This window comes from Candoia aspera, chromosome 11, assembly GCF_035149785.1.
Source record: "Candoia aspera isolate rCanAsp1 chromosome 11, rCanAsp1.hap2, whole genome shotgun sequence".
Lineage (NCBI taxonomy): Eukaryota > Metazoa > Chordata > Lepidosauria > Squamata > Boidae > Candoia > Candoia aspera.
Genome location: NC_086163.1, coordinates 19,971,509 through 19,995,031, shown reverse-complemented (window position 1 = coordinate 19,995,031; position 23,523 = coordinate 19,971,509). Strand labels below are relative to the sequence as shown.

The following is a 23,523-nucleotide window of genomic DNA, read 5'->3' as shown; positions in this document are numbered from 1 at the left end:
TGGTTCACTGGCTTTGAGTTTAACACATTCTGCCAATAAAAGCAGCATGGTTTGGAAAAAGCCGATTGTCTTGTGTGATGCGCATTCACAGCCAGGTTTGACTTGGTGAATCAACCACAACAAGCAAACCATGCCAGTGTGAGGGGTGGGGCAGTGGCCTTCTTATTAGAGCTTGCACATACACAAGAGGGAATAAGTGAATGTAAGACGAATATAAGTCTCTGCCTGCCTGTGTTTCTTAATGGTACTAATACTAAGTAATTTAAAGCATTGCTTTTTACATCTGTTGCATACAATAAGGAAGCTTTGGATAGCTCCATCTATTAGATTTATGTTTTCGGTAAACATTGTGTTAAACGATCCCCACTTGCAAATTTACCCAAACCCTATTGTGTTTATTTCTTGATATTTTTGCTCGGAACACCCAGACATCTACTTAGTTGGTCATTTCACTGGGCAGGACAGAAAAAGGGTAAAAGCAGGCGAGTGAGTTTTGTGTAAAAAGTGACATCCATCACAAGTTGGCACAGCTTTTTAAAGTAAGTTCTTTGTTTTAAGTTGGATTAGATCTGGTTATTTTGAAAAAGGGTTGCATTTGTTTTTTTCAACCAGAAAAATTAGTTTCGAATTGGTTTCCAGACTGGCTATGCCTTGTCACATTGCAATCACAGCGATAAACAAAAGACAGTAATTATATTACAGAAGCGGTTGATCAAAGGTTGTTTACGAGTTCAGTTCATATGCACTTGACAAGTTTGTACCTGATCCTCATATTATGGGTGAGACTTCTACAACTAAAGCCAATTACTCTTAAGATCCTCTATTTTGCTCCAAACCACCTTTCCCCTGGTCTTTACAATTTCTGGGGTCTTCCAGCTGAAATAACTCGGCTGGCTTTGAGCACTGCACACTCTGAATGTGGGTACAATGTGCTGTTCCTCTTTTGAAGGCAACAAATTATTTTGAGCTGGCCTGGGGAAAGAATATCTTCCTGTAAGAGAGGATAAGATATATACATAAAGACCTGGTTTATAATAAGCGTTAACTCTTACAAAGCTAAGGAGATGTAGTTATAGAAGTGTGATTGTAATTTAGTTTAATTGCTGGGTGGGGGAAAGCAACAGAACAATTGCATTTATTACACTGGTCTATGACTGTAATAAGAGATTTGATTTGATTTGATTTGCCTTTAGACTTGAGAACTCCCCATGTTGGCTGCCAGGTTGGGGTAGGGAGAAACAGGATCAGGCACGAGGTGAACATTAAGTGATGGTTCTTCTTTTAGTGTTTAATAAGGCTTTGCAAAGTGGTAATTTTTTAATTTGCCTACTTAGTTTGTATTTCACCCATTCCCAGAGTTTTAACTGCCAGATTTGGGTCAAAGGTGATCTGATGGAATCTCCATGAAAATGGATTGACTTTCTGAATTGAATCGACTGTCCCTGAAAGAACTGAACAATTCGGAAGGGCTACCTTGATTCAGCAAATCAAGTTGAATCAATTTGACAATTGAATGGGATCCAAAGTGACATGCTGAATCTATGCATTTATCATACTGAGGCTGATCTAGGCATAGTTTCATCCCTGCTGCTTAAAGGAGGCATTTATATTCTGCCAATGTAAAAACAGCTGGAGACCTCCACCTAGCGGTGCCTTTTATTTTCCATTGCGTAGCAGACAGCTATCAGGCTGGCATCTTGTATCTGATGCCCATCAGAGGCCCTGTGCCTATAAAAGTGGCAAGGCACATTGATTTGTGGCACCGTAAGTCTATTGATAAGATGCCCTTCTTTTCCAAAACACACAATGTTTCCAGAACGTGTGTGAATCTCTTTCTCTGTATGTTATAATACAATCTTGATTCTTTACAGATGGCACTTCCCAAATTCTTCCACGGGCATTTTTAATGGCCTGCTGTGTATTTACAGTGGCTGTCCAGTTTTGTCAGAGATAGCTTATGATCTGCACTGCTTCTTTCTTTCCATTTAACTTCTTTAATCAAAATGAGAATTCCACTCCAGGAGGGAAGGCAGCTTTACAAAGTACATCCTGCTGCACATTCCTTTGCAGCAAGCTGAGTAGGTGGATATTATGAAGTTACATTGCAGGAGTGAAAAGCAATTTTTTGCAAAGTCCAGCTCAGGAGCAGTACAGCTTTCTCTGGAGTCCCTGATTTTAAAAGATGGGTTTTCTTGGTCAACCACCAGGCATTGATATAACCTTAAATCATCTTTTTAAGGTGAACAGGCTTTCTTTGGTTGGAATACGGTACAGAGTATGTTCCCCAAATGTGCGTATTTCTGTATTTGTAGAAACATAGATCCTAATATAAGCTCTGTAATATTAAAGGGCAACTCCATCTAATTAGCCTCAGGATGATGGGCTCAGGCATGGTTCATATTTCAGACTGAGCCATAATGCGGTTTGCTTAGTGTGGGGTTAAATATGTTTGTCAGCCCAGGAATTCATAAACTATAGGTTGTGATGTAGCGTGGTGTCAACCAGGATATTCAGCTTGTTCAAAAATCTTGGTTAAAAAACCTTATTGTTTAGTACAATGAGTGACCTACAACAGTGAAATGTGATTTTTTTTTTGTACCCCAAAATGGGCTTAACCTGTAAATGAAAATCATTTTCAAATGAAGAATAAGGGTAAGGAGAGGGACAAGGAGAACTTGTAAAGTCTCTTCAAGTCACAAGTGTGAGATGGGTGGCTATATACAAATTGGATGAACAAATAAACAAGCTTATAAAATCTGGGGACTTGGTTCACAAGAGGAGAAAGAGTTTCCTTCTTTGACTTGAGATGGTCGCTGTGATGGTTGCCTTATTCCCAAAGAAACACAGACTCACTTAGTCAGGGCTAAGGATTTCCGGTTTATTAGGAATAGAATGCATACACAGAAAAAGACAGGAATGAGCACATGGCGTGCGGGGTAGCCCGTAAATACCCGCGGTGCGGACCTGGCCCTTCTCCACCCCCCATTGTCCCACAGTCCGGATCCGGAGTCTTGATGGGCGATCAGGGTGCGATTCCGGAGTCTCGATGGGCGATCAGGAGGATTAGCGCTGATCGCCTCTGTCTTCTTCCCGTGTCCGGCGCAGGTGTGTCCCCCGGGGTAAGGCAGAGATGTCCGGGAGATATGATGATGGCTTCTCTGGTCAGGGCAAAGGTATGTCTCCTTTGTCCTTTATTTGTTTTTGCATCTGAGTGTTTAAAGGATTAGTATTATTCCTTCTTCCTTCCTTCCCTTTTCCGGAAAGGCATGTTCCCCGTTGTGATGCATGATTGCATTGCAACGGGGGACATGACAGTCGCTATTACTCTCTCCACGGTGATTTCCCATTAATGCAGTAAAGGGGAATTTCAAACATCTATTCTGTAAACATACATAGAAGAATAAAGCCAATCTTTTTCCATTTATGCCAGATTAGGAAATCTTCCCCTTACAAATATTGAATAAAATCAAATGAACAAATTCAGTGCTGTTCATAATTAACAATAATCATTTCTTATAGATGCATTTGTGTTACAGTTATTCATGAAATAATATTTAATAATTAAAATAATTAATGAGGAATCATTACAATTATTAAGCATTAATTATACCCATTAATTAAGGAATCATTATGAAGAATTGCAAACCGCCTAGAGTCACTGAGAGGCATATACATTTAAATAATAATAATTCTTCTCTTGAAACTGCCCTCTGCACTAAAAAGCAATCACAGCGAGGGAATAAACCCAAATATCGTTTTTAGTAAGGCCACAAAAGGTTAGAACAAGCAAACTTTCTGCAAAAGCTCCAAGCAGAACCAAGAAAGGCTGAAAATAAGGCATTAGGGACTACAAGTCCCATCCTTCCCATCCAGGTATTCTACAGATGTCCCTTCAAAACCCACCCTCCCTAAGCGCAGTATCTTCCAGGTGTGAGGAGTAACTCCCACCAACCAGAAACAAAGATGATGGGATCTGTAGTCCATCATATCTGCAGAGCTCCAAGTTAGAGAAACCTTCTCTACGCTGGAAAGGCAGCTCCGCCCACCCCTTTCCAGGCATAGCCGGCGTTCCCCTCCACCAATCAGCGTCTTGCTCTTCTTAGTCCAAGCGCTTTCATTGGCGATCCTCACATCTGTTAAGTCAACCCAGTGGAATGATTGGTGGTGTTTGTAATTCGATCCTCAGTCCCACGCTTCGCCCGCCCGCCTCTCGAAATGGGCGGCTGCATCACCCAATCCGAATCCGCCAGTGGCCATCGCCGGGTCCCACCCCTTAGCAACAGGGCCGCGGCCTCACCAAACGCTCATTCAGCGGCATCCGGAGGTTGCCACGGAAGTCACAAAAAGAAGCTGTGAGGAGGGGCGGGCGCAGGCAGGGATTGGCTGGCATGCGGGCCAATCGCCGCGTCCCGTCCCTGCGAGAAAGCCGTCGTCGCAATCACCGGCAGTTGTCCAGATGGGGGTTTCGAGGAAGGGAGGGAGGCATCGGGGCCGGTCGGGGTGAGTGCCGTGCCAGGCGCGGAAGGCCGCCGCGGCGACTTCGGGGAGGTCAGGCCGCGAACGGGGGAGGGAAGGAGAGTTCCGCGCAGTGGGAGGGCAGCGGGTGGCGTGCGCATGCGCGTCCCGGCCTGCGCGACGGTGCCCGGCGAGGGCCAAAATTCCCCCACCATTCCGTCAGGAGCGGAGCGCGTTTGTTCGCGCTGACAGCCGGCCTGCGCTGATGCGGGCGCGGAGCCTCTCCGCCCTCGAGGCTGAAGGTGCGCGGAGCGGCGACTCCCGGGAGGTGCCGGGGCTCGGGCGGCGGGGGTTCGGGGGCTCCGCTCCGGGGGTGGCCTCGGGCTGAGCGGGGAGAAGTGCGGCGGGGCCGAGGCGGCTCGGCTGGGCGGCATCAGCCCTTCGGCAGACTGCCCTTCGCGAGGTCGCGTTGCTGCCTTCCGCGGGCTAAAGAACGCGTTGCGCTTCACCTGGCGAACTTCCAGGCGGGCGGGGTGGAGCGGCGGGGCCCCTTCCTTACGGGGCCTGGCTGCCGTGGGCCTCGATAAGCGGCCCGGCTCGCTCGGTCCGCGCCTCACAGGTGCGAGCTCACCAGGTCAAGCTCTCCCCTGGCCACGGAGGGTGACGAAGAGGTGGGTCCACCTGTTGAACGTCTGCCTGCCCTGCTGGTAATGCTCTTTCTGAACCTTCAGACCAACCACCAGGCATTCACCAGGTGAAGCGGGTTTCTTTCCCTTTCGAGCGTCCTGTAGACCTGCTTTCATCCTGCGGCGGAAAAGGGCCAGAGGGGCCGGTGGTGTGTGTGTGTATGTGTATGCATATAAAAATTACATTTTTTTTCCTGCCGATTTTTATATATAACTCAAGGCGGCGAACGTTCCTAAAACTCCTGCCTCCTTTTCTCCTGTGAGGTGGGTTAGACTGAGGGGGATTATTATTACCATCATATTTTTACCCCACCATGTATATATAAAGACTCAAGGCAGCGAGCATGGCTAAGGCTCCTGTCCCCTATATTCCTCACAACAACAACCTTTTGAGGTGGGTTTGTTGTTTGTTCATTCAGTCGCTTCCGACTCTTCGTGACTTCATGGACCAGCCCACGCCAGAGCTTCCTGTCGGTCGTCAACACCCCCAGCTCCCCCAGGGACGAGTCCGTCACCTCTAGAATATCATCCATCCACCTTGCCCTTGGTCGGCCCCTCTTCCTTTTGCCTTCCACTCTCCCCAGCATCAGCATCTACTCCAGGGTGTCCTGTCTTCTCATTATGTGGTCAAAGTATTTCAGTTTTGCCTTTAATATCATTCCCTCCAGTGAGCAGTCTGGCTTCATTTCCTGGAGGATGGACTGGTTTGATCCCAGCCGGTTACAGGGAACATTTTTATTATGGTTGGCCACACAGTCAGCCAGATATTTAGACTGGGATTGGCCTTTTTGTCCACCTATCGAGTCATTCCCAAGGACCTGGGATAGGCAGATGTTGTTTAATAATATCAAAGGAATTGTCACAGGATGTGAGCTGTTCCAAGCAAAGCTGCCTTTCGCAATTGGCTCATGGTGATTTTGTCAGTGCTGGTGGTGTCCAAGTGGTGCTCCAGATGTTTTGGGATTGCCCCCAATATTACTGTTGGGACTATCTTTGCTTTCTTTTGCCACAGTCATTCTACTTCTATCATCGTCGTCATCATCATCTTACCCCACTTTTTAAATGTATGGCTCAAGGTGGCAAACATAGCTAAAACTCCCACCTGATCTTTTCCCCATAACAATGACCCTGTGAGGCCGGCTGAGCTGAGAGAGAGCAGCTGGCCCAGTCACCCAGCTGACTTTCATGCCTAAGGGAGGACTGGAGCTGACGGTCTCCTGGGTTCTACCCTGGAACCTTCACCATTCTATTGTATGCTTTCGGCGTGAGATGGCGTGGCAAGTCTGCCCTGCCAAACCTGACTTGCAAAACTGTAATTTGGGCTGCATGGGGATACCTGAGCCTGGAGTTCAGAAAAGGATGGTGCTCTTTCCTCCCAACATGGATGTGTCAAATGATGCTTCTGCGTATCCAGAAAGCCTGGTGGGTTAACCCAGCTGCTAAATCAAAAGTTGGTTTCTTCTTCTTTGGTTTAGACTTATGTGTCATCCAGTCATTGGGTTTTGTCATCTGTGGTTTATGGCCATCCATTATGGCTTCATTATTGAGCCCTGGTTAAAATGTTAATTTATTTATTAACTTTGTGTCCTGCTGCAGTGTAAAAACTCTTGGCGGCTTAGAAAGGTGATTTAGGATTATATCTATGCCTGGTGGTTGACTGAGGAAACTCATCTTTTAAAATCAGGGACGCCACACTAATTCTGCTCCTGAGCTGGACTTTGCAAAAAACAAAATTGCTTTTCACTCCTGTATCCCTCTTTCAGGGTATGGACGCAAGAGGAGGAATGTTAGCAAACAGGTGGCAAATTTGAGATTAGAAACAAACAAAAGGATGCTGAGAAATTAAAGTAAATAGGAAGCTCTCAGCTAAACCAGCTTTCCCCATATACCTTCAAATCTTAAAATCCCTAGCTGATTTAAAGAATATATATTTCTGGGAGCAGGCTCAGGTATAAGAGAGAGTGAGAACAGGTGCCAAAGGAGTTTACTTATTTCTTAATAAGATTTCTAAAAAGCTTCACAGGCATTTAGAGTTATAGTCCAAAAGGGGTAGAGGGGGGAGAGTTAGGATCCCTGCTTAAACTTTGTAGGTAAACTACTTTTTTTCTGGTTGAAGATTCCTGTGAAGTTATATCTTCCTGCAGCCAACAGAAGTATATGCATGTAGGGATGGATTAGCATGCGTATATATGTTTTGGGAAAGTAGAGTTGGTGGGATTGTATAAAGATCAGCAACAGTTGTCCTTACGTTCTGCTAGTGGACTTCCTGCGGGCATATGGTTGGTTGCAGTGGAAAGCATAAATAGATCTTTGGAATTTGGTCCTGTATGGCTCTCCTTAAATTACTTCCTGATTTCTTGACTAAACATGTTTATGGCAGCTTCTCTGGATTCTGCTATAAGGCAGCTCATAGCAATAGGCTGCCCCTGAAATTGTGTATGACTTCGTAGGCTGTATTATGAACAGGCAGAGGCGAACGAGAGAGAGAATCCTGTCTCTAAGGCAAGGAATTTTCGGGACAGGAAGCATAAGCTTGCTGCTCACTTAGAATCCTAGACCTGTAGTTCTGGGACTCTTTTTTACAATAGATTTTTTTCCTATTTTTGAACTCTTTTCTTTTTCTCTCTCAACTCCCCCTGGGATTTATCTCTTTGTGATATGGTTTCATAAAACCACGAACTCTTTATCCTGGCAGCACTGCGTCATCCAACACACTTCTGCTTCTATTTTGCGCAGCAGTCAGAAATTTGGTTGATGTAGTGCACATCCTATATTTCTTAATCAGATAGGATGGAAGAACCAAAGTATTCACAGCCTACCAGTGGAAATGGTAACTATAGGAAGTCATTAAGTGTTCAGAAAAAGGTGTGCCGGCATTTATAATGGAGTGGGCAGACGAGTCTAACCTGCTGCTGTTTCTCAGCTGGCCTGTTTTTTGTATTACATGCTCTTTAGGTGAGATCACATCTCTTGAAAATGGCAGTGTTGCCTTGATTTATGAAGAACATATAAATACATTCTAGGGAGAGGGAAGGATAACCACATTTATTTATTTATTATTAAAGGTAGTTAAGAACCACATAACAACAACAAAAAATTATCCTCAACCAGATCTGCTGGAATCTGATTTCAGAAACAAAGATACAAGTGACTATATGATGCTTGAGTTCAAATGTTTAGAAGTCCATTCTGTAAACTAAGCAAAATACTTATGTCATTTTTTGCCATTCTGATACCTTTTCCCAACGAAGTATAAATGGATCTTTCTGTGGTTCATACAGGGAAGCATTGGCCTAGCATGCAAGCCTATGGCCAAACACATCTGGATTTCTCTGAACACTTGTTTAGCTCTGTTCTCTTTCAAATGATGGCATGGGAAGCAATTCTGTAGTCACAATACAGAGGAAGATGCTGGTGAAGTACACACTGGATACTGATTACACTGACCTTTCCTGTAGTATTATATATGCCATGTTTTGTCTTGCTATAGTACTTGAAACATTGGACTTATCTATAGCTGTCTGTCTGTTGCATGCATCTTAAAGTAATATTTTGTTAAATACATGGCCAAACTTTAATTTGGAGAAATGGTTTACAGATCTTCCATTCATGAACTAAATTTGTAACTTTCTTCAAAGTCATTGCAATATAAGATATTCAAGACTAAATTAAAGATTGCAGACTAAATGAAAGAGTTCTCAAAATGAAAGTAGCACTGGTTAATGATGGCATTTGAGTTTTTCAACCTCCTTGAGGAAGTTCATCTTGAATTTTTCACTGGAGACTGTATGGTGAGTCTGTAGCCAGGGAGTAACATGTATGTCAAGAGATCCTCAATATTTCCTTAGACATATTCAGTATTTTTGTCACAGTCTACCAAAAAAACTGTGTATTTTGTTCCAGCCTTTTTGACTAAGATCATGTGTAGATGCATGTTTGTTTCCAGGTTATAGATATTTCTTTCGTAATATGGGTCTAGTAAATTACTGCAAATTCTGAGCCCAAGCTGCAAAACGTGGTTCTGCTATTTACTATCCTCTAGTATCTGGGAATAGAATAAGCACAATGAGTTCTGTGTGCTGTGGTTGCATGGTTTTTCAGTTTTAATTTCTTGATGCAAGATTCCTTGTCTATTCACCTTGGAATAGCACTCGGTGTTGCCTCAGATGTTCAGAATCACTTCACTCTGGGTGGGGTCAGTACATGGACTACAAACTCTTTGTGCGCTCTGCTTTTATTGCTGATTGGATACTAAAGTCTATTTAGTGGTTGTATTTATTTTTTCTGCAAGTCAAACTTAGGGATTTGTGAGAGATACATTAATTTTGTTATCATGGACACCCAAGTTTTGCACTTAACATGGTGAAAATATCAACAGTAATAACTGTATTAAGTCAATTAGCATAAGCAATATAAGAATATTTCAAGGCAAGGCAATGAATATTGATTTAAGTATGTGGAGCTTCATCTGGTCTCTAGATCCGTGACACAAAAAGTTTAACCTTCCAAGTCTAAGTCTCTGAAGCCTAACCTTATGAAGGTTGTTTGCAGGAGAGAATATGAAACCCCAGTGGGGAGGGCATGAATGCCTTTTCTCGTGTTCCAGGCTGCTGCAAATCATGCTCCCTTCCATGCTGTAGGACTGAAAATAAGCCTGCAGGGTGACGAAGCAGCATCCTTCCTTTGCTTGCCAATTTTCTCCAGCAGCAACCTTGATCCCAGCATTTTTGTTACATTTCCAAAACCGGTTTGGGGCTATGAGTTTGCAAAGGAAGCTAGCTTAGGTCCATTAAATTATATTCATAAATTAGATGAGGCTCATTCTGCATGAAATGTCAGAGACTTGAATAGTTAAAACACGTAAACACATGGGCAGTTAAACTAAGAATATCATTCTTGATCGGAGCAATGGGAACTGAGTCATTAACTTCACTTTCATGTTTCCAGGTTAGAAAGTAACTGTAGGAAGCTGGACGCTTGGGCAGTATAGTATATTACCACCTGGTGTTTTGGACTGCACGTTATGAACCCTTTCTGGAGCATGTCTGCAAGTTCTACGCGCAAGGTAGAGTCTATCTGGTGGAAAGTGTGCTATTCATACCCCCCCCCCCTTTTTTTTCTTGGCTTTCACATGTTCTGAGCAATAAACTTTAAATATATTTTTAAAAATTGTTACCACGTAATTAAGTAGAAGGCATAATCAAAAAAATAAAGATATGCTTGAGTCCTGTAATCACTTTGCTTCACAGAATGACCTTCCTGGACAACCCTTTCTTCAAAGGAGAATTTGCTTACATGTGCTTTTCCAGTCCTTTAGAACTAGGCAGCAGTTTAAAAAAAGGATCTGAGAAAGCAGATAGGTTGACATTGACATTCTCATTAAAAGTTGACTTGGGTATCTTGTTTAGCTTGTGGCTAACCACAGTCAGTCCTATATTTGGCAATAGTCAACTTATACATAGCAACATTCAGTAAATGTGTTGGATGCATATATTAGAATTGTTGGGACTGGCTGGATACAAATCTGCTTAATTGCCATGAGAGTGAGAATGAATGGGGTTCACTTTTGCTTTCTGTATGCAACTGGAATTCAACTTTTCTATTTTGCCTTCCTCTAATAGAAACCGGAAACAGAAGAAAAGGCTGTGGCTGGTGAGCTGAAGAACAGTCCTCCACGCTCCGCTCCCAAAAAACAGCTGCCCTCTATTCCCAAAAATGTTATGCCAATGACCAAGCCTGCTTCTCCTGCCCTCTCAGCTCAGTCTACAAATGGAACGCATGCCTCCTATGGACCTTTCTATTTGGAATATTCCCTGCTGGCAGAATTGTATGTGTGTCTTCCGTTGAGACATGCAGTGGTTACTCTGCTGCTTAATTTGTAGTAGAATAATTTGGTTTACTAAGAAACACACTGTTGCTGATACTGCATGTTGCATTCGCTTTAATAGTATGTGAACCAGGGCAACTTCCTGAGGCTTGATCTTCTGTCAGGAGTTGATGGGCAGTTTTCTGAATAGCTGGAAGAATTTCATGGAGTTCTTGAAAAGCCAGAGATCTGATAGACCAGCGATTGATAATAGTATCCTTTGTAGGGGTCCCCACCCACGATTCAAGATCTACAAGGGAAAATTTCTCATGCTGCCCTTAGCTAAACAAGATGCAGTTGGGTATCATTACACTGAATCTCTGTTTGGCATTCTCACTGCAATAAAAAAAATATGATTTTGAAGTGAGTCATTGCAAATAAAAGAGTGTGCTGGGCAGGTCAAATCTGGATTAGACCTCAATGTTCCCCCATCAGTTCTGTTGGAAGGGCTGCAGGATGAATCATAGTTTAAGGAAGACTGCCCAGAGTTGTTGAGAGTCGGGCAGCATACAGTAGTAACAACAACAACAGCCTCTCTTTAGCATCCAGTGGCCTGGTATCATCTTCAAAGACGTCTCCTTGGAAAGATGTATAGCAGCTTTCCCTCATCTGTGTCTTCCATGTGTTAGATTTTAACTTCCAGAATTCAAACCAGCATGAGGAGGGGTTGGACTGGCTCAGGATTATGTGTTTAGATTGGGAAAAGCTCTTACAGATAATTAGGTAAAATAAAATCCTCATAGTCATTTCTCTGATCATCTGCTAACTCTATACCCTAATTAAATAATTGGAAAAGAGAAGAAATGGGAAAGCATAAATTCAAATCCATACTGAAAAGCAACGTAAGAATATGCTGCTATCTAAGGATGCATTGGGGTAACTTTCTCCATGACATAAACTCCTATGCTTTTTTATAAATAGGTTGATTGTAAGATGGGCTGTAGTGTAAGAACAACTGGATGAAGGCGGCCCTCTGCTTTTGTTGCTTCTTTGTTGCTGTCTTTGTTGGCTTAGGAAAGACTGCAAGTTGGCCCATGTAAGAAATTCATTTCCATGTCAGTGTATTCTTAGCATAGTTTGTAAAATGGCTATGTTATTAACGCATCTTAAAATTGTTAGTAGGCCTTCTTAGTAAATGTGAATTAATACAGGCCTTGCTGGTGGTATAGTCAGTGAAAAAGTTCACTCTCTTGACGAGCTTTTTTCGGTTGAACAGATGCGTGTCTTTTAGCTAATCAGAATCTTAGTTACGAAATCTTTTGGTCTCCCTGATTTGGCAAAATGTCAGCCCCGCTCTTGTTATTTGATGACTGGATAAAAATTCCATTCACAGTGCTGCTGTGCTGGGAACACAACCCCCTCTTGTTCTCACAGTCCTTGGCGATAAAGCATTGGATGTCCTCTCCTCCGGCTGCAAGAGGATTACATTATATAATCTGTTCCCAAAAGTTAGAAGATCAGAAATGGCATAAGTCATCCTTCTATATCAGGAAAAGACTGAAGTTGTGTGTCTCCGACAACCATTCTTGTTACTCCTTTAGTGTGTAGTGCAAAATATTATGGGCTGGGCAAGAAAACGAGGTTTTCTCCCCTAGCTTAAAAAGCTTTTTTCAGTTAAACGAGCTAGATGGGAAGCAAGATCCCCTTTGTCTACAGAGTACACCATGTTAAAACTTTTCTTCCTCCATAGAACTCAAGCTTGACATGTAGAGTCCAACAGAAGCAGACCTGGTTAGTTTAAGCAAGCCTACATGCTTTCAGAGAACATAGCCTAATTCTTCTCTGCTGTCATTCTCATCCCTTATTTTCTTGCTGTACTTCCTCCTCGGCAGTTCCTTTGCATACTTGCCTTTTATGCTCACTTTGTGAGTCCTCAAAGCTGGTGAGGTTCTGTTAGCTATCTCAGTTAATGCTTTGCTCATGGGTAACTGGATCCCTAGTGTTTAAAGTGTATCCTGGTTAATAGTCCAAGCGAGTTGCCCATCTATCATTGAGCTTGTCTGTTCATCACTGGTAGACTATGGGAAAATGCCATCTTTCAAAGGCGTCACATTCCTGGCATTCTGTTCTGGATAAACGAAGGCTCTTTTGGCCCTCTATATACCCTATACTCCAGAGCAGTGTTTCTCAACCTTGGCAGCTTTAAGATGTGTGGCCTTCAACTCCCAGAATTCCCCAGCCAGCAAGTTGCCAAGGTTGAGAAACACTGCTCTATAGATTTGCTGTGGCAGGTGAGCAAAGTAGCATCTGTGCCTTTGCTTCTGAGGAAGATGTGTCTTAGTTAAAGGAAAATGTCAACAGTGGCTTTATTTGCATGAAAGTCTGGTTGTGATTCTTTTTTCTGCCACCCAGATCCTAACTGAATCTTTTATTTCAGTACTTTGGTTGTGAAGCAGAAGCTTCCAGGAGTCTACGTGCAGCCTTCTTACCAGTCCGCATTAAGTAAGTGTGACATTCCTGATCTCCCCCCTCCCCGCCCCACAGTTATTGCACTGGCTCATTTTCTTTCATCTCTTTTTTTAAACAGTGTGGTTTGGAGTAATATTCATAAGACACGGGCTATATCAAGATGGTGTGTTTAAGTTTACAGTCTACATCCCTGACAATTACCCCGATGGGGACTGCCCAGTAAGTAGCTGTGGGATAAATGCTCAGTATTACTTTAATGTGGTCACTGACCAGCCTCAACATTTGTGTTGTCTTAATTGAACATAATCACAGAATGCTTGTGTTAATTGTATTCTTTATTTATGGAAAGCATTTTTATCCTATCCTACACTTCAGCCAAAGACATTGCAAAATTGGCTTACCTCTAATCAGTGAAAAAGAAACCACATCTCTAGTGTTCCCATGTTGAATGACACAACATAAAAGGAAAAAGGGATATGGAGGGAAGAGGAGGAAAAATTAGGTGGCTTTGGGAGTAAACTCGGGTAATAATTCCTAAAATGTAATCACGGCTTCTAAAAAGACAGGCTGGAAACTTTTGGGAGAGATCTGACAGTGTAACTTTGATTCACTTCTATGGACCAATAAATGTTGTCAGCTGGCATTTGAGGAAGGGGAAGTCTGATGGAGCTGATCTTTCAGTAGAATAGATGGATATCGGATCAGCAATAGCCTTTCCAAGCTACAACTTTACTCAGCAAGCCCAAACATGAAAATAAACTTTCTGTCTTAAATGTTTCCCATTTGTCAAGTCTTCAGTACTCTCTGAGCCTGGTTGCTCACTTGCAGACGTTTCATTACCTGACTAGGTAACATCATCAGTGCTGTTATGTCCATCAACTAGGTAACAGCACTGAAGATGTTGCCTCGTCTGGCGATGAAACGTCTGCAAGCCAACTGCCAGGCTCAGAGAGCACCGAGGACTCCACAGTTCAACCCTGAGCTACAGCTATTCTCTTCTATTGTTTCCCATTTATAAAGCACTTTGAAATGCTCAATAAGGCTTCTCATATTGTTTCCTTGTTGAGACCCATTAAAAGGAGCAGGCTACGTATACTGTATATTATCTAAATAAATAATATAGATATTAGAGACAGAGAAATAATGACTCATCTAAGCAAGGCCAGTTTGTGCATTGGTGACTGAGATGAGATTTGAACCAGCAATCCTGTATCTGAGCTCATTAATATAGTTACGATTAGGCTGGCTTTTTTTACTGGAATCCTTATTTCCTACCCAGAACCTTCCTGGTTAATCCTTGCTGAGACTTAAAGCATTCTAAGTTCAGGAATTTGTTCTGCGTGCTAGACTCAAAAGTATTCATATAGGAAATCTCTTGTTTACTTGGAGTATTTTTTTTCCATCTTAGGGTGGTGAAAAGGAGAAATGTTGTTTTTCTGCATTTCATTAAAAGTCCTGGTGGATTTATTGCAGACGACCCAGAGATTCACTTTCTGATAGTCTCTGTCTTCATCATTATGCAGCATGATTTCTAAAGCTCATAGTTATTTGTAGCAAAAGGTGATTCCTTGCTTTTCTGATGGTACCAAGTCCAAACTTATTAGTGAGAAAATCTTGAAGTCACCCATAACCTTGTTAAGACATCAGCCGTTTGCCTTCGTTCTTGGATTGTGCAGCAATGAAATGTGTTATAGTTTTCTCTCCCTTAGTTCCTGAACTTACAGAATTGCCTTGTTTACCATTTCTGGGTTGACTCTGGCAGATCTCAGAAGACTACGAAATCCAGCCAAACCTGGAGATTTTTATGGCAACAAAGTTGTTGGCAATAAGTCTTCAGCTTCATGGAACTACTGTGCAGGGAAAATTAAATACCTTTTAATTCAGAACAATATTGGTCAGTAACCAAGCAATTTTATGGTTACAGTTATATATAAAACATGAATAACTTAAAATGTAATAACTAATCAATTATGGGCAATAACGCATATAAACTTTTTTCAAAAATACTGTAACTCAACTGGTGGCCCAATTTTTGCACTTTCTTTCCTGCTCATCTTGTGAGAATAAACTTTAAAAAGGTAATTCAGGATTTGTGAGATGTAGGAAGCAGCTTGTGCCGTTACTGAAATTTGATTCACTGGAGGGCAGGTGCATTTGCATGGAGGAAATTTAGGATGCAGGGGGTCAGGCTATTTAGATGACAGATGCGACTACAAAGTTTCTGAGTAGTACTGGGATGCAGATATCCCAGTTGCCAGGATGCAGACAGAACTCCAGGGAGCGGCTGCTTCAGTTTATTGACATTTTCCCTATTAATACAACTAGGAAAGGTCAGAGCAGGTGGCAGCATCTGGTTGACCTTAAGAAAGACTAAGCAGGTTTGTACTTGGAAGGGAGCCATCAGGAGCTCGCAGGCATATGGGCTAGACTGCGAGCACAAAATCCATTGTGGGAGAAAGTAGTGGTAAGCCAATTCTGTATTGTCTACATAGGTACCAGGAGCTGATCTCAGCTTGAAAGAAATATCCCCTTTAGGCCAGGGATAATCCTCAGGACCCTGCTGAATAGCTCTCGTGGTTGGGGTTGCTAAAAACTACTGAATCTTTCAAAATATTTCTGCCTCTCTTCTCCATACCCTAAGGAAAATCTGGGATCAATTCCTAAACTCTTAAGAACTCCTTGAGTTTCTGCTTGCTCACAAATCGCAATTATATAATGGTGTGAATTTGACTGTAAACTGCTCACTGCTCTGAGTGCATTTGGCTAGGAAAATGGGATGTATATGTGCAAAAACCAGTTAATGCCTGGCCTGGTTGCCCATCCAGTGAAATGTAGCACAATGGCCTACTGAGAAAGTTGAGTTTTTAGGGTTGACATTCCTTGATTGATCGATTATGTGCCATCACGTCGTTTTCAACTCCTAGCGACCACAGAGACAGATTTTCTCCATGACAATCCATCCCTAACGTGGTCTTTCAGGTCTTCCAACAGCACATTTCTTAAATGGCATTCCTTAAAGGCTCAAACAGGAAAACAGCACGAAAGGGTTCTTAACAGCCAATACACATCATGGCTCTTGCACCTAGTAATCGCTTACTGTACCACGCACACAAAAATCTTTGATTGAGAGAGGAAAGCGTTTTGGAAAAAAGTTGGTTCCTTTGAACGGCCTTCGTAAATCGATCTGCTTGTTTGGCATCAATTTGGTTTTTTTCAAGTTTTTCTCTTTTTCCTCAGCGCTTGATTTTTGATCTGCCCATTTTCCATCCGCTAGTGGATCCTGTCTCAGGTGAACTGGATGTGAAAAGAGCGTTTGCCAAATGGAGGTCAGTGTAGTGGGCTGGACCTAGAATGTCAATACTGAGCAGAGAAAAGATGTGCTTTTCAAGGCCCTGATGGAGTTTCCTCTTTCTCCTAAAGACGGAATCATAACCACATATGGCAGATACTGATGTATGCGCGCAGAGTTTTCTACAAGATCGACACAACCAGCCCTCTTAATCCTGAATCTGCTGTGCTGTAAGTTCTTTTTTTTGGGGGGGGGAGAAGAATATAAGAACCCTCTATGAAAGTTGCAGTCCATAATATAAACTGTTTTTGAGTATAATTTTTCTTATTATATGTACATTCCTTAGGCCAAATGTCACTGGTTTTCTTGCAAAGGGTTCCCTTTTTGGAATTTGTAGGTAAAGTGCCTTCCTAGGTAAATATGTTTATCATGAATCAAGTACCTGTGGCTCATGTTATTGTCTGCCTGAAATTTATTGTGCCCTCTAATATAGCAACCATTTTGCTGTTTGATAAAAAGGCTTAGGGTGTCCAGCTCTTGCACAGGACAAGTTTTGTTGCTCTTCCCTGTCCTGTGCCCCATCCAAATGTTGCTGACCCTCAACTCTCAGTAGCTCCTGGAAGTTGGTAAGCAGTGAAGGATGCTGGGAATTGTAGTTCAGAAACATCCGAAATTAGGGGAATGTATCCTATTAGAGATGTGATATGTTAATGGAAATAACTACCAATACAGTTGTGCCTGTTTATCTTGTAAAGCTGGTGTTTTGGATTTCTGGGTATTTCTTTATATAAAAGAAATTTTGTTGATAAAATGTGCAATAAATCTGCTTTTTTTTAACATTTCAAGACGTTTCATAGAATGCTTCCATTCTTTCCAAAAGATATCTAAGATGTATTCTCTTTCTCTTTCTCTTTTTAGGTATGAAAAGGATATTCAGCTCTTCAAGAGTAAAGTGGTTGACAGTGTAAAGTTATGCAGCAGTCACTTATTTGATCCACCCAAAATAGAAGACCCTTATGCCATTAGGTACCTTAATACAGTTATCAAGCCACATAATGCAGTTTGGACCAAGTACAGGCTGTCCTCATTTAGTGACTATCTCAGACAGTGACCATTTGAAGTTACGACGGTGATGAAAAAGTAACGCGACCAATCCTCGCATTTACAACCTTCACAGGTCTGTAAAGCAAAGGAAAGCTGAACTAAGACTGTAAGCACATTCAGGGATTCACTTAGTGACAGCTTTGCTTAATGACCAAGTTGCCAGTCCCAATTGTGGTTGCTAAATGAGGACTACCTGTATTTCTCTTAATCACACATAGATTTACCATGATGCTGATACTAAGGCTCTGCTCCTACTGAAGGTTTTAAGATGTTTACAAGCACATGCAAAATGGAGGATTTTACAATGAAGTAAAATTCATAGATGTCCTGTGTGGCAAAAAATTATTTCATTGCAAGTGTATCATTCAGTGTGTTTTAATTCTTAAGCATATGTAAATGTCCAGTAGATGTATTTAGGGGAGTGGTTATTAATTTTCATATTTTACCTCTTGTGGGCTACTGTACTTCCATTAAATCGACCTTCTGTCTTCAGCTTTGGAAACTTGAAGCACTGGTGACAATTTTCTTGTGTCTTGCAGCTTTTCTCCCTGGAATCCAGCTATACACAATGAAGTTAGAGAGAAGATGTTGACTCAGAAGGTATGTAAGAAGGATCTATTTTATTTTATAGAAATTGTAAAAATCAATGGGGAGAAAAAGGTTCTATTGCACTGAAAGAAACAGAGACAAGCTCATTATGCTGAAAGATACCAAGTAGAAAGTCACTTACGTCGCCTTGTTATGAGATAAGAGAGGAGTAACCTGCACTGTTGACCTAAATAGAATTTGAATTTTTTACTCCCAAGTTTTATATACTCAGCATCTTAATATGAGGTGTACATGTTAGCCTGACACCAAAAATGTCTAGGTTTTAAAAAGGGCAGACAGGCAAAAGATTTTTATCCTCCTATCCTGTGTCTAAACTCTGCTTAAAATGACTGCTGTATTAAAAAAAAAAAAAGCATATTTGGGTCCATAGATACCAATCGAAGCGAATATTTTTAGCTCAGGGTTGAACTGTGGAGTCCTTGGTGCTCTCTGAGCCTTGTTGTTTTCTTGCAGACGTTTCACTGCCAGACTAGGCAACATCTTCAGTGCGAAGAGGGAGTGGGCCTTGCTCTCAGCTTATATACTGTGGCCTGCCCTGCTTGTGTTGGTGGGGGTGTTGTCCTCTCCTTGGGAGTTCTTTGATTGGGCTGATGTTTGCTGCTTGGTTGATAGCCTGAGTTAATAGTTCCTTGATTAGGGTGTATTGTGCTGTTTGATGGTTCACCAGGTTTCCAGGAATTCTCTGGCATTTTTGGATTTGGCTTGGTTTAGGATGCTCACAGTTTCCCAGTTGAAACTATGGTTGAGTCTGTCCATGTGTTGTGAGATTAAGGAGTTCTCATCGTGTCTTCTGACTTTTTGTGTCTTTTGGGTTGCTTATTGGGTTAGAATGTTCTCTTTCTCTCTGCTGGCATCTAGTAGATAGACTAGATATGATATGAAACATGGCATCACCATAGCACATAAGCCAACTAAAACTCTTCAAAACATATTAAGCAACCTAAAAGACCCAATAGCCCAAGAAGAAAAAACAGGAGTTATTTACAACATACAATGCAAAGACTGTAACAGCCACTATGTAGGACAGGCAGGCAGAAGATTAGCAGAGCACATCCACGAACACCAACTAGCAGTCAGAAGAGAGAACTGTGAGAAAAGGGAAACTGAGCATCCTAAACTAAGCCAAATCCAAAAATGCCAGAGAATTCCTGGAAGCCTGGCACTCAGACAAAGCAGCCATCAACAGACACATAGAGCTAAACAACATTTACATGCCACTCAAAAGAGACAATAGAAAAGCCAAAAGACCAGCACACTCCCTTGCCAGCATTCAACACCCAGATATGCAAAAATCAACACTAGATTAACACCAGATGAACCATCAAACAGCACAATACACCCTAATCAAGGAACTGTTAACTCAGGCAAACAACCAAGCAGCAAACAACAGCCCAATCAAAGAACTCCCAAGGAGAGAACAACACCCCCACCAACACAAGCAGGGCAAGCCACGGTATATAAGCTGAGAGCAAGGCCCACTCCCTCTTCGCACTGAAGATGTTGCCTAGACTGGCAGTGAAACGACTGCGAGAAAACTGCAAGGCTCAGAGAGAACCAAGGACTCCACAGGGTCCATAGATCACTGAAGCTTAGCAAGTGCAAAAAATATTTGCTTTTATCATAGTTACTGTCCTTTAGCCCCAGCCAAAAGGATTTTTAACTCGGTTTCAAATGCAAGGAATCAAAAACTTTTGAAATTTAGTCTAGTAACTGGTTGAGTAAAGCAGGTATAAAATGTCAGCTCTTGGTTCTAAAAGTCTCATATGGTGGTGATGATTATCTACCAACGGCATTTGAAATGGAGGCATCTTTTTGATGCCAGTGTGCAGAATCAATAGTATTTAATGAACGTGAGTACTTTCCTCTCTCTTTGAACCTCTTCCCACCCTGCCTCCCCACCCCACCCTCTCAACAGAAACCTCCTTTGTACAACAGACTCTGTAGGACTAGTGTTACGAGTGTTAAAAGGTAAAGGCAAAGGTTTCCCTCGACGTAAAGTCCAGTCGTGTCCGACTCTAGGGGGAGACTCTAGGCTCATCTCCGTTTCTAAGCCTTGGAGCCGGCGTTGTCCGTAGACACTTTTCCGGGTCATGTGGCCAGCATGACGACACGGAACGCCGTTACCTTCCCGCCGAAGCGGTACCTATTGATCTACTCACATTTGCAGATCATTATTAGGGACTGTAGAACTACTTACCCTTGTGGCTGCTGTTTGTTGCTGACACTTTGCAGATAAGAACAAGGACAGTCATCTCCACAAATCTCCTGTGGGAATTAGTGGAGATTGTGGCTCACAGGAAGGTTCCAGTGACAATATCAGTGATGGGATATAGAGTGCATTGAAGACAACTTCATCCTAGAACTGGGATTGGACCCAAGCTTGCTTCTTATTTTCTGATGTCTGTGCTATCCATGATCTTGTGCCTGATGACCAAACTTCTTTTGATCTCTGCTCGGGGCAGATGACCACATGGCATGGTGCTGTTCTACCTTTCTGTCTCTGCATCTTCTGCCAGAAGTGGATTTGGACTGATGTAGTATGTTGCACTAATTTCTTCCATGTCCACCTCCTGTTTTCTCAAATAAGCTACTGTAATCATCTGCTCTGTAGACAATGAACGTTCTTGTTTATCATTGCCAGGGTTACACGTGTATGTTTAGAGTTCTGGAATGCTTTCTGGGGCAGGGAGTGAGTTCTTTTTCCTCGAAGCTCTTGGCACAGCTTATTTTGCCCTCAGAGGCCTGATCCTACTCTATCCCCCGTTAAGACTGGTGGATGAGCATATTATGACCAAACCCAATTCAAGAACTTTGGCTGCTCCTTCTTATCCGAGTTGCCTGTAAAGAGTTGTTTTCACCTGAAAGTCATCGATGGTTAGCCTTGCTGGCTGCGGCTTTGTGCCTTCTCCTTAAGACAGGACCTCACAGAGATGGACGCCTCCTCCATCTTTATATGTCCTTGGCAAGAAAGGTACTTATATAAAGAGGATGGATTTCCTTCTTTTCCTGGAAACTTGCTTGCTGCTACATCCACCAAATCATCAGAGAGGCTCTTCTCTGCTGTCCCCTTATGGAGCAGAAAAGGAGATGCTGTACAAAATTAGTATCATGCTTGAACATAGTGCATTTAAGGTGAATCTGCAATAGAAAAAGCACAATCCCTGCAGGATACTAGACTATAAATAGCAGAGCATCAATACCCAGCCCCATGCATTCGTTTATCCTGAGATGCCTTAAGTTGCTACCCTCCTGCAGAAAAGCAAGCTGCTGAGGTGGAATAATATTCCAGAGGCAACACCTCTCCACAGCAAGAGTGCTGAGTGGCAGAGATTTATCAGTAGACTGTTTGGATGCTGTAGATGTAGTTAAAAACGATCAGTGACCTATCAGGTGTTGAAATGACCCTTAACAGATTACCTACCTTGCTCTTTGCTGGCTGCGCAATTGGTTGTTTTGGACAGTAGGTGGTGTTTGTTCTGTGTGCAGGTATACATCTTTACACAGTGAGTAGAATTAAACAGCATAGACGGAGGCCTATGAAAAGCACATGGCTGCGCATTATTTAAACAGTTTCCTTTATATTTTCACATTGAAGCTGCAGGGAGGTTAAAATATTTAACTCCTTTTAGGACCAGCAGCATTGTGGATGATTCAGCTGAGTGGGGATGGGCATGTCTTCTTTCAGGGTTTTTTTTTAGAAGACAAAAGAATGGAGAAAGGATACTTGCCAAAACAACAATTAAATTCACCAAAAAAAAGCATTTTTTTTTCCTTCCTAGAAGAAAGGAGATGATCCACAATGTAAGAATATGCAAGTATCTGGCCTGTCATGGGTGAAACCTGGCTCTGTTCAACCTTTCAGCAAAGAAGAGAAGGGTCTTCCCACCTAGCTCCCGCAAAGAAGGCAGCACTCAACACTGCCGGAAGAGGGAATGCTACAGAGCCAAACAGTGGAACCGTGTTTCCCTTCTTGACTTTGGATTAGTAAAGAGTAAATGCTAGCAATGACTAAAGTAATCCCATTCAGTGGGGTTGCTTGGACTGTTCTTGATGTTTTACACGTTTTAATTGCTGCCTGCGAGTAGGTCTTAAAGGTTGGGTTTCTGCAAGGAAGTCCATTGTGTGTGGGTGATGCCTGAGGATTCAGATATCCCTTGAGGTTCTTGGTGGTTTCCTTTTTAAAGCTTTTTTTAATGTAAAGAGCAGGCCAAAAAAACTCATTCCAGAGATAACCTGTGTTTGTGTAAACTAATATAGCAGAGTAAAATACTATATTTAAAACTTTTTAAATGCATTGGTTTCTATTGTAAATATATTAGGATATGGAATTTGTAAATACTTGGTTCTGATTCCTTCTAGCCCTTTTAGGGGCAGAAAGGCCGAGACTGATTATGTATGATGTGTACCTATTTTTTCTTTTCTCCTTTACAGATGTTGCCATTACTGGCTGCTTCTAACATAACTTGTTCCATAATCTTTAGGGCTACAACCAAATTGCCTGCAAGAATCATATATGAGGAAAGATTTTACTGCAAAAAGATTGTCAAGAGAATAACTAGCTCTTTTATTGTGATAGTTGCATGCATCTTAAATCAAGAACCTAAAGATGTGTCAAAGTAATATTAGAAGCAGCCTTAAATAGTACATTAGTCAGGAAAGGTTTTTTTTTTAACGAAAAATTTCAAATTCCCTTAGAGTTCTTGGTTTTAATAAAATCTTAAAGCGAACCTAGCATAGGTTGACTGAGGAATCATGCTTGAGATGACTTGACTAATGTGTTAATAGTGACATCTTTAAAAAAAATAAAAACCAATCATGGTAGAACATCCATGTTGTAGTTGCTTTCTTTGGATAAAATGTTTGCAAATTAGGTATGAGTTCTTTGGAATTCCAATTTGCCGATTATAGTAAAACCTCAATTTAACAGGCCATTTAAATCAGGTATGTATGTCATTTGTTTTAACAGTATCAATAGGTAAATTTAAGTGCATCTTGTTAACTACGGATGCAAGGGACTTATCTCAGAAGATGACTGGATAGAAATTTTGTCTGTTGGACCCAAAGTCTACCAGATGAGGGGAGGGTGTTAAGGTGTTTAACCATGG

At 42.0% G+C, this 23,523-nt stretch overlaps 1 protein-coding gene across 3 annotated transcripts; it reads left to right on the top strand.

The window, feature by feature from the left end:
- Positions 1 to 4,314: 4,314 nt before the first annotated feature.
- AKTIP (AKT interacting protein) lies at positions 4,315 to 23,242 on the top strand. Of its 3 annotated transcripts, none has more exons than XM_063312664.1 (10): positions 4,315 to 4,500; positions 10,089 to 10,206; positions 10,763 to 10,968; positions 13,385 to 13,449; positions 13,535 to 13,635; positions 16,654 to 16,742; positions 16,837 to 16,935; positions 17,624 to 17,731; positions 18,349 to 18,409; positions 22,198 to 23,242. In XM_063312664.1, the coding sequence occupies exons 2-10, from the start codon at positions 10,165 to 10,167 to the stop codon at positions 22,306 to 22,308; spliced, it is 882 nt and encodes a 293-aa protein (XP_063168734.1). In that variant the 5' UTR covers positions 4,315 to 4,500; positions 10,089 to 10,164; the 3' UTR covers positions 22,309 to 23,242. The 3 variants fall into 3 exon arrangements, with proteins under 3 accessions (XP_063168734.1, XP_063168735.1, XP_063168733.1); XM_063312665.1 differs by lacking the exon at positions 4,315 to 4,500 and adding an exon at positions 4,655 to 4,757 and having other exon boundaries at positions 22,201 to 23,242; XM_063312663.1 differs by lacking the exon at positions 4,315 to 4,500 and adding an exon at positions 4,655 to 4,757.
- Positions 23,243 to 23,523: the final 281 nt, after the last annotated feature.